We start from the raw sequence: 12516 nt of genomic DNA on the forward strand, positions 1-12516 counted from the left end.
ATTTTACCACGCAAACATAATGTTCCATCACACACACACACACACACACACACACACACACACACACACACGGGTTTGAATCCTGGGCGTAGCAGTCGGCCCACACCCAACCCAGGTGTTTCTCCTCCCCTTGGGGCTGGTCGATGGGTGGGTACCTGAATTAGGCTGGTGTGTGTGTGTGTGTGTGTGTGTGTGTGTGTGTGTGTGTGTGTGTGTAGGCATTTATAGGAGTAAAGACATAATACATATGTGCAAGGTTAAGAGACGAGGCAACACTGGTGTAAAACTCACTTCCCGTAACACACACAAACACAGTAATCACATATGATAACCCCATGTACACCAACTATGAGCATCGTACCCACCTGTACTAACGTGATCCTCTTGACTTCCCCCGTAGGTACGTGGGGAACCTGGACTCAGGAGCCAGTGAGGAACTGCTCATGGCGGTGTTCAGCCACATTGGTCCAGTCCGCAGCTGCAAACTCATACATGAGGTGAGTATGAGGCCTCCTGTGTGTATGTGTGTGTGAGTGTGTGGGTGTGTGTGTGTGCATGCTGCCTGCTCCCATGTCTACACGTAACCTGTTGGTTCTCTGAGGCCAAGGACTCTGACGTCATCCTCGTAAGTAAGAAGTAAAGTTTGACGTCACTTGCTCAAGATGTTACAAGATTTCATCCCAGTTACATTTCTGTAACAGTCAGTAACTTTCTACGCTCCTCCATGACTGAGCGTGTGACTGCTTGCTTACTGTCGTCTCACATCACCTCCCTCCTGGTTCACTCATTAACTATCATCCCAGCCCGTCTTCCGGGCGGGGTCGACACACACACACACACACACACACACACACACACACAGGGTCCTTGGCGTCTGAGAGAACACATTATATCTCTGTGGCACCAACCCCCATTTTCTATTCTTGTTTTGTGTGACGTGCTGGTGTCATGTGACCTCCCACGTCTCAAGAGGCGGAGTCACCCGGATCTTGAGTGCCACGCCCACCACGGTAGGTGCAGAGTTTTCTCAACTATTAATGTATTTTTCTATGCTTCAAGTTTCTTTATTATTTTCTGTAAATTATATATAATATTTGTCGTAGTTAAATTATTATATTTGAAATGTATATGTGGGAAACATTATTGTGTCCGGAAAATTTGAACTTTGAAAAAGCGTATTTTTGTTGAAGGTTATATATATATATATATATATATATATATATATATATATATATATATATATATATATATATATATATATATATATATATTTCGTTTATTTCTACATTATGTACTGACAACCAGTCAGTATGGTCGAAGTTCCTCTCAGTAATATAACCGAAATTGACCAGGTCAGTAGGAATATGGACGGGAAGGAGTATAGAACCATCTGGGGCAACAAAGTGCTATTGCAAACTATTTCTGGTCGAGTGTGGTTAACATGGCGGTCCAGGTGATACAACGCACGACTCATCCTGCTCATTATCTAAGATTTATTATAATATCAACGACTGAGACAGAAGCTTGGAGTAATCTCTTCTCTGTCTGACGCCTTTGTGAGTTTAGACAGACTCTGTCTTCACCAAGGAAGGTTTACGAAAAACTGTGAGATATAGAAAAGTATTTTCCTCATTGGACACTGGACAGCTGGGGGGAGTACGGTAGCACAGGAAGCACAAACAGCGGTTGGGAATATCACTCTTGACTCGTGTGTTTTGACCGTCGTCTTCCCCCAGAAGATTAAATGACCAGTCAGATCACCGCACCCCATTTTCTATTATTGTCCTGCGCCATGAGAACCGTGAACCATGAGTGCCACCAGCGGTACAACGGTACAACCATAAACTACAACATTGTCTGTCGAGTCTTAAGGTGTTGTAAACACCTCACGATGGTTGTGGGTTGGAAGTTCCTGTAGTACACATCATTTTGATTAATTTGATCTTTTACCTTGAAAGATTTTTTGTCTAATATGATGAGTCTCAGAGAGTAAGGATATTTTTCTCCATCTTTTCATGTGGATGTTATGTGTTGGTGAGACACATGTGGACTCCGTGGGCAATATCTGGTCTAGTTCTGTTAGCCACGATGGCTGTGTTAAGGCTGCAGGGCAGAGGAAAGGATTTGGGGATTAGATTTTGGGGTGAGTTAGGTGTGTGGTCACGCTGGCAGATGGTTTACGTTGATTGGATGTGAAGCCCCTGAACAACGCGACGGTAGGATCCTAGAACATGACGGTACGACCTTTGAGTACGACGATACGACCCTTGGGTATGATGATGGCTTACGAGAGTCAAGTCAAAAAGCCTGACTACATATAACGTTATATAGATTTAAGGGGAATTTCGTCGATCCAAAAGGTCTCACTGTCGTTCTCAAGGGTCGCACCGTCGTGCTCAAGGGTCGCACCGTCGTGCTCAAGGGTCGTACCGTCGTGCTCAAGGATCGTACCGTCGTGCTCAAGGGTCGCACCGTCGTGCTCAAGGGTCGTACCGTCGTGCTCAAGGATCGTACCGTCGTGCTCAAGGATCGTACCGTCGTGCTCAAGGGTCGTACCGTCGTGGTCAAGGGTCGTACCGTCGTGCTCAAGGGTCGTACCGTCGTGCTCAAGGGTCGTACCGTCGTGCTCAGGAGCTCAGATCTGTTGCTGGTCGTAGTCTGTGTATCGCCAGTCGCTACTTTCATTCCACATCCCTGACCAAATATTCGTTGATTATATGGTTTACGAAGATTCTCCTGGTGCCACTCTGGGTTGGGTCATCACAGAGCAAACGTGGAGCACTTGTCAGCTTGTCAGGGGGAGTGCCAGTATAGTGCTGAGTCTTGATGCATTGAAGATATATCGACTTCTTTTTTTAGCAGTACCAATTTCCTGGCAGTGTCGCTGGCGGTCTGTGGGTCAGGCAAGACTTTGCCTCAGGTCTGCAGTGTAGATGGGATGAACCGACTCCAACACGTCAGTAGACAAGGGAAAAAGGATGCACCCTCCTCCCTTCCTTGCACTGCTGTCGCCTGTGTGTGTGTGTGTGTGTGGGTGTGTGTGGGTGTGGGTGTGTAACGCAACGCGATGGCTTGTCGTGCACTCTCCTGTGTGTGTATGTTGGGAGTATTGATGTGTGTAGGTAGGGATCATAAATGTGGAAATACTTACCGAATGTGTTTGTTGTTTAAGTCACAACGTGCTGAATCGTCTGCTCGGGGCATTACAGGGCTTAGAGACACTGTGTTTGCCGCGCAGCTCGTACAGTCGAGAATAGGGAAGGTAACGACAGAACAGCTCGTTAATTATAGCTAACAGCCAATACCTTACAGTCAAGAAAATGTAAATCTGCGACTAAGTGTGAACTGTTAAATTGACATCAAATAAAGATCGAAGTTTCTAAGGATTGTTTAAAAACATGAACATAAAGGAAAACTTAAAAGTTAAGTTTAAATCGTGCAATCAACATTAACTTAACACTGGATATATATATATATATATATATATATATATATATATATATATATATATATATATATATATATATATATATAATCACATTGATTGCTGCTGTTTAAGAAAGAAGTGAGTGTTGGGCGTTGTATGTGGGGAACCAATTTTAAGCTAATGGAAGCCATGGCACCAATTTGTGTTGCTTACCCATTATGATTATCACAGACAGAAATAAATGATATATGACTGCATTCTGATCATCAATGATCATTTTGACAGTTTTATGATAATCACGTACGTAATAATGATTACTTAGGAATAATGTGAAGTTTGTACGACTAACCATCTTGTACTCAGTGTTGTTAGAGACTAATGCAACAAGTGATCAATTAGTCAAGACACGATCGTGGAACACATGGAACAAGTTGAAGTACAGGAAACACGCTACATCAATTACATCTGCTAATCACCCAGCGTAGTTAGACTATTAAACCCACTGAAATTTCTTAGTCTTAATGACTATTTTTTTTTCGTTTTCATTCTAGGATTCTTTAACTTTGAAAGTTGTAATTGTTAATGGGAAAGTTTTGCCCAGTTCACAATTTTCTTAAAATCTTCCAAAGAGTTGGAGTTGGAATGGAGCAATAAGATATTGTGATCTCTCTCTGTCTCTCTCTCTCTCTCTCTGTCTCTCTCTCTCTCTCTCTCTCTCTCTCTCTCTCTCTCTCTCTCTCTCTCTCTCTCTCTCTCTCTCTCTCATTCTCTTTATATATATATATATATATATATATATATATATATATATATATATATATATATATATATATATATATAATGTACGCTTGTACGCTCAGTGCTGTCACTCTGACTTTACATGCATTTGGCGTTATTGAAACATATTAGAAAAGTTTTTTTGGTCAGTTAAGTAATTAATCTCTTTGTGGTCACCCAGACATTTGTGATTCCAGCTATTAAGGCTAATGGTGGTTGAAGACTCTTGCACGCACACTACACACCTGGGCTCAGAAAAACCGCAAGCAAGCACGAACGCACGCACGCACGCCAACCTATACTTGGAATTAAACCTAACCAGAAGGAAAACCCTGGACGCCAACACCACCATCACCACCATCACCACCACCATCACCATCACCATCACCACCATCACCACCACCACCATCACCACCATCACCATCACCACCATCACCACCACCATCACCACCATCACCACCACCACCACCATCACCACCACCATCACCACCATCACCACCACCATCACCACCATCACCACCACCACCATCACCACCATCACCATCACCACCATCACCACCACCATCACCATCACCACCACCATCACCACCACCACCATCACCACCATCACCATCACCACCATCACCATCACCACCACCATCACCACCACCATCACCACCATCACCACCACCATCACCACCACCATCACCACCACCATCACCACCACCATCACCATCACCACCATCACCATCACCATCACCACCATCACCACCACCATCACCACCACCATCACCACCACCATCACCACCACCATCACCACCACCACCATCACCACCATCACCATCACCACCATCACCACCACCATCACCACCACCATCACCACCACCATCACCACCACCATCACCAGCATCACCACCATCACCACCACCATCACCACCATCACCATCACCACCACCATCACCACCACCACCACCATCACCACCACCATCACCACCACCATCACCACCACCATCACCACCACCATCACCACCACCATCACCACCACCATCACCACCACCATCACCACCACCATCACCACCACCACCATCACCACCACCATCACCACCATCATCACACCACCACACCATCACCACCACCATCACCACACATCACCACCATCACCACCACCATCACCACACCATCACCACACCATCACCACCACCATCACCACCACCACCACCACCATCACCACCACCATCACCACCATCACCACCACCATCACCACCATCACCACCACCATCACCACCACCACCACCACCATCACCACCACCATCACCACCACCATCCACCACCATCACCACCACCATCACCACCACCACCACCACCATCACCACCACCATCACCACCACCATCACCACCACCATCACCACCACCACCACCACCATCACCACCACCATCACCACCACCATCACCACCACCATCACCACCACCATCACCACCATCACCATCACCATCACCACCACCATCACCACCACCATCACCACCACCATCACCACCACCACCATCACCACCACCATCACCACCACCATCACCACCACCATCACCACCACCATCACCACCATCACCACCACCATCACCACCACCATCACCACCACCACCACCATCACCACCACCATCACCACCACCACCATCACCACCATCATCACCACCACCACCACCACCACCACCATCACCACCATCATCACCACCACCACCACCATCACCACCATCACCATCACCACCACCATCACCACCACCACCATCACCACCACCATCACCACCATCATCACCACCACCACCACCACCACCACCATCACCACCATCATCACCACCACCACCATCACCACCATCATCACCATCACCACCACCATCACCACCACCATCACCACCATCACCACCATCACCACCACCATCACCATCACCATCATCACTACCAACATGAACACGAACACCACCAAGACAAATAACAGCACGAACTTCAGGACCAGCACATACCAGACACGAACCTACACGATAATGTGAAGCATTATACATACATACATACATACATACATACATACATACATACATACATAGTTACTGCTAGCAAAACGTTTGACCCATAAGCTCTCAATACATTACTTGTATATCTGTGTTCTCTTTCGCCGTAATGAAGGAAGCTAATTGCAAAACATCATTACATTTTTGTCAGATATCAATGAATTAGGGCATTTATAAATCAAGTATTTTTCTATTACAATTTTTCAATAGACCAACAGAGAATAACCATTAATATCTGGTGATGGGCCATTACTGACCTGTTCTCAAATGGAAGTGACCTGACACGCGGGGTCAAAGTGCGTATTAATGGTGCTGGAAATAGTAACCCGAATTTCCAAATGTGTTTTTCAGTCCTGGAAAAAGACAAATGATAGTACATGAGAGTATATTTTCTCTACTTTTTTCAGCTTAATAAATGTTTGGTGATTATAGAAATCGATTTTTTTTCCATATTACGTTCGGTGTCGCGAGCTTATTTAATTCATAGAGGAACATAAAGATGTGTGTGGGCGAGCGAGCGACCGGGAGACGTTGTGGGGAAAGCGTCAGAAGGTCAGTGGGAAGATGCTGAGGCTGACGTAGATCTACATGTCGTCATCGTAACAGATAAGTGATCGTGTGAGGTGACAGCATGACACACACACGTGTGTGTTGTGGTGGCACGGCACAAAATAGTGATTTGTGTGACCGACACATGACCAAAACATTGTGTTGATCTACGAACACCGCACGATAATCTACTTGGTTTTGTTCGTCAGGTAGATTGTCACAGAACAATACAGTACGACCAGACAGAGCCTTGTGTGGTGTCCACGTACGTTCGTCACTAACTACGCAGTTCAAAAACTTCGCTTGACGCCGGGACCTCACCTTTACCTCAGATGTATTCCACGGTTCTGCTGGCCACATCCCACTTCATAGTAAAACTTCAGCATGATCCTAACACTCTTTATTCCATTGTTTTGGTAAGCGCAGCCATGGAAAGAAGAAATGATTTATTCTGTGATCGACGAACTCATAATATGGAATAAATCCCATCCCCTCCCTGCTATGCACCTCAGACTGCCTTCCCTTCCCCGGTATATGGCACGTTACTCCTCCTCGTAGAGAGTGATACATTTTCCTTAATATACGGAGGCGATTTATTTGATTCCAAGGTGGTTTCTCCCGGCTTTATATGCGACAACTATGTGGTCTGCCCGTTTGTCTCCATACTTATTTGCATAATGGCGGGTTGTTGGGTTATTTGAGAGAGAGAGAGAGAGAGAGAGAGAGAGAGAGAGAGAGAGAGAGAGAGAGAGAGAGAGAGAGAGAGAGAGAGATAGTTGTTTTTCTCAGCAGTTTCCCTCTGATCGTCTGTGCCACAACGTATCATTCGTTCCTAATCTTTCTGTATCTTTTCTCTCATTAATTATCTATGTCATCACTGTGTAATCATCCTTCCTCTCGTCTTCTTCTCTGAGATGTTATCACACTGACCATCTCTTTATCTTTCATTGCTTCTCTTTCCCCTTTCATCTGATATATCATTTTTCCTTCGCCTGTAGAATCCTTAACGCTATTCAGTCTTACTTTTCCGTTTACTTTCGTGTTATTTTCCGGTCTCTTGTCTGTCCAGATAAAACATTTACCTGAAAAGCTCACTTGTTGTGGGATGCGTATTGTGTGCGTATTTGATCTGGAACATGAACTTGAATGCCTTGAGCGAACTTTTCCTTTTTTATAACTATAGATCAAGTTGTCCTTCCCATGCATTGCAAGTATCCAAATTCCTCGGGTTTTTAGCAACATTCCTTTATCCACGTAAATCATAGTTCCCCCTTTGTTAATTTCTAACAGTTTTTCATACATAAATGAATATTGATCCTACGTCGAGTTTGTGTAGGTGGATTTATGAATGACATTACCGCGTTCCTCAGCCGAATCACGTGCGACAGTAACTGTGGTCGTCTATCCTGTCCAGTTCCTCTCATTTTTCGGCTTTACGACCAGCAGATCCACCCTGCAGTGACCACCCTCAAGGGAGACGGCGTGTAGCATTATATTGACTGTACTTCCCTAAGGGTACACAGTGTGTAATATTTCCATTTGGAACCCCCAATGGACTTCAGGAGGCAATCTTGTTTTCCAATCTACGCCCACTCTGCTGCGAAATTTGATCAGAATTTTCGATTTACTGGCAGGTACGGGTGCTAGACGACCCCCCGTTACAGAACTAAGATGTTTTAGTCGTTCCTTCAGCAGAAAACGACGGAAATCTGGCGACTTTATGTGTCAGGATAAAGAGAACGAGACGACACTATCTGAAATAATCATTTTTCAGAAACCTGTTAATATTATTTGGTGAAGGGGTTCTAAACTCGTGGAGGAATAACGTGGCTATATGACCCAGAGGGCCTTTGAATGAACAGCTATACATCCTTCACCAAGTTTTTGAGAGTCACTCAGATATCAAATAAATAATGATGTAGTTTGTGATAAGTTTCTGAGAATTAATTCATCAAGTGTCAAGCACATGGCACCAGATGTGTCAGGTCTAACATGTCGCTTTTCATAGAAATTCATTTTATAATTATGAACGTTTCTCACAGCGCTGGGACAAGCCTTACCGTCTGAAATCTCTCATTCCTCCTTCACCAAGACTAAGCATAGCATTATGTGTCCATGATTTATGGCTGTGAGCCACAATATCATCATGGTCGTCGCCCCTAGGCACAAGAAAAGGAGTGTCGCCCTCTCCCATATATCTATGACGCTATCATCCCTCACAGATAGAAGACCCGGCATCATTCACTCTTACACAAGGGATGAACAAGAGAAGAGGAGGCAACAGAAACAAACTTATGCTTTACTTCATCTCTTCCACTGTGGAAGACAGGTCTTGTGTGTAACAATATTATCTTTGTTACTTTATCTTTTCACATGATTATTTTTTCAGCTTTAGACTCGTGCGTCATGGGATCCACCTTGATATCTTCGTTCTTCATTCACTTTAGTCGTGGATATCATTCGGATATTTTTTTTTTCCTAGCCGGTCTGCTGACACTACTTCACTCAGCGTCCCGACGCGTCGTATCCTTCCTCAGTGATCCCCTGGCCGTCCATCTTGCGACGTCCTACCGTCGTGCCTCCCGACGTGCTCCTCGCTTCCTGCTGGAGGTCTAGTCCCTGCCTCCCGCTTGGACATCACTTACACGCCTTCCACACATCCCTGACATCACCTCGAAGATACCACACATTTGCCCCTTGGGACTTCCCATCACAAACCAACCTTTAGGGACCTTTCCATTTATCCCATCATGGGACCCATCCCCTCCCCTCTCCCACCTTGGGATCGTTCCCTCTCCCACTTCCGGGGATCCTTCACCGCGAGGTCCCTCGCTGGCGCAGGGGAAGAAGGGGGTGTCGGGGCTCACCGAGGGAGGCGCCGGGAACCTACCTGAATAAAATGAAGACAAATATAGGAGTGCGGCTCCTGGCCCCTGGCCAAGACCTGCTCTGCCTGGGGAAGTGGAGAGAGAGAGAGAGAGAGAGAGAGAGAGAGAGAGAGAGAGAATCCCTCCTTCTTAAGACCATAGATAAGACGAAACTTTTCGGCTTTTTAAAGGAGGTGCGAAAGTTAAGTTCTGCGTCCCGCTCTGGGCGTGACCTCCTCCTCTCACACGCCCACCGTCACACGTGGCAGGCAGGTGGACGGGCGGCTCTGAGACGAGGCGTTGTGCACCTTCAGTTTCTCCGACGGTGAGGGAAGATACGAGGGACGGACTGATGACATAAAGTAGATCAAGATATATAGATGACTGACCCAGTCGACTTGACCAGGGGAAGTATGTGTGTGTGTGTAGTGTTGGTGTCTGGCAGCAAGGGAAGAGGGAGGGAGGAGGAAAATTAATGGATCAGAAAGAAAATGATTCGTGGGAAGCCAGTAACGGCTGAGGCAGATACAGTAAGTAATGTATCATGACTTACTGGTTAACAGATATGGTTAATGAAAAGGATACGTGGTTATTTATAAAGACAATATTTATAGATAACTTCCAAGAACATACATAAAAAATACATATGGTAAGGTGTGTTTACGTTGATACATGTAGAATGATGTATTAGAATACATATGGTAAGGTGTATTAGATACAAGATATCTTAAAGAATTAGGTTGACGTTTGCGTACGCGGTCGTGACATTGTAAAGAATACGAAAGCAATTACGTGTGAAACACACTTTATACCCCAACGTGGGTGCCTCTGACGACGAGAAACACAGTGTTGAGGGTGTAATTTTATGGTGAACGAGTGTGTCCAACATCCACCTACACCCTGAGTCTGGCCTCTTCAATAGTCGACGGTCGGGAGAAGGTTGAAATGTGTTCTTTCGCTGTCATTCATATTCACAAACACTGGCTCCCAAGTGTCGAGACTTAAAACTGTGATATTATTATCTTTCTTGGAGGGAGGGGGTTCTCCTGGAAGTTGTAGAATTTTAGGAGGTGTTTATTGGAGGATTCTTAAAAGTTGTGGACGACAAACAGAAGAAAATATAGGCATGTAAAGTCCTGGAGTTCATCCCAGGGGCTCTGTCATCGACCAGGAAAGATGTATCGTGTTTTATGTACACTAGAATTTTCACTCAGTAGCCATATTAAGAAGTGAAAGACAACTGAACGACTAACTGTTTACTGATCCATAGAATAATCCTCTAAAATAAACTTCTTAGAAACTGATCTCTCCACTCAGCCCTTCAAAATGCCACCACCACCAAACTCCTCCACCCTCCCACCCTCCAAAACTACCCCCCTCCCACCACTCCCCTCCTTTGTGACCGCGAAGAAAACGTAATTTTCTTGCTCTTTGGCCTCCATTGATTTCTGGCTGCGAGATATTATCATTTTTATCTAGTTGGTCGACTTACCAATATGTATTACCGAGTGAAGGTGACGCACGTGACCCCACCATCTGATACATGTAAACATTACCTTCAACGCTTAAGAAGAAAATGAATTACAGTGTTATTCATTTTGGTATATTTGTAAAACTAGACAGACAACGGAAATTATGTTTTAAGATTCTCTTTTAACTTCATGAGCAAACAATTTACAGTCATAACCAAGTTAATGGCCGTTTATATAGCCAGAGTGCATGATGCAGTTTAAAAATTATCCTTAATACCTGGAGAAGGTGATAAAGATCATCGTAAGCCAGGAGTCAACTTAATATGTGCAGAACCCATGGGATTACGTTGGTCACTAATATAAAGTCGCATTACTGAGTCCTGAAGCGAGTCTACCAAAAGATATTACTCGTATTCTATCACAATTATAATTTCTTAGAAATATATTAGAAACTCTTCATCTATTTATATTCTCAGATGCTGATGGTAATGATGATGGTAATGTTTACATGTATCAGATGGTGGGGGGGGGGGTCACGTGCGTCACCTTCACTCGGTAATACATATTGGTAAGTCGACCAACGAGATAAAAATGATAATATCTCGCAGCCAGAAATCAATGGAGGCCAAAGAGCAAGAAAATTACGTTTTCTTCGCGGTCACAAAGGAGGGGAGTGGTGGGAGGGGGGTAGTTTTGGAGGGTGGGAGGGTGGAGGAGTTTGGAGGTGGTGGCATGTTGGAAGAGATGGGTGACGGATTGATTCAAAGATGGTTTTTCCAGTTTCTGGATATTACTGATCTTTTCTTAAGTTCTTCTGATGAAAAATTTATTTTGCATGAAAATGTGGAACTTTAGCCATCATTTTCCCCACCTTTCATTTTCTTTTCATAGCTTTGTCTTCTAGCGTTAATTTGGCCTTCCTACTTTTAATTGCCTAAGAGTTTTCTCTACTTAGTGTTCCTCTCCTGCTGTTCTTGACTCAGTGTTCCATGGTTGTTCTTCATTTTCCTTCCCTCCCTCGTCTGTTCTGCTGGCAACGTTCGTGATGTAATCCATATCTGCCCATCTCCAGTCATCCTTCCTTTTATATCTTCCTTCCTTGTATTTCTTCCTTCCTCTTTCTCCCCTCCATCTTCTTTCTTCCGCTTCCTCCTTTCGTCCATCTTCTGCTGCTTCTTCCATATCCTCCTCCTCCTCCCTCTCCTCCTGTCTGTGTCGTCTGTCTGTCTGTGCTTCGTCTACCGTCTCCCAGGCCTTAAGAACTTCCGTCTCTTCCTTCGTCTGTCTGTGTCGTCCTGCCTCCTGTACCTGTGTCCCCGTCCTTTGTTGTGAGAGGCGTCTGTCTTTACCGTCACTTGTCTTGGAAGACCCCGATTCTCACTGTCCC

At 44.9% G+C, this 12516-nt stretch overlaps 1 protein-coding gene across 8 annotated transcripts in view; it reads left to right on the forward strand.

The window, feature by feature from the left end:
* LOC139746416 (uncharacterized) overlaps nucleotides 1-12516 on the forward strand; it is a 349146-nt gene that overhangs the window by 176841 nt on the left and 159789 nt on the right. For all 8 annotated transcript variants that reach the window (XR_011712151.1, XR_011712152.1, XR_011712149.1 and 5 more), the window contains exon 2: nucleotides 401-497. Coding sequence is in view for 3 of the 8 variants with exons in the window: in XM_071657635.1 (XP_071513736.1) it covers nucleotides 401-497 (97 nt within the window). In the remaining 5 variants the exon portion in view is untranslated. The remainder of the gene's footprint in view (nucleotides 1-400; nucleotides 498-12516) is intronic.

Source organism: Panulirus ornatus, chromosome 65, assembly GCF_036320965.1.
Source record: "Panulirus ornatus isolate Po-2019 chromosome 65, ASM3632096v1, whole genome shotgun sequence".
Classification (NCBI taxonomy): Eukaryota; Metazoa; Arthropoda; class Malacostraca; order Decapoda; family Palinuridae; genus Panulirus; species Panulirus ornatus.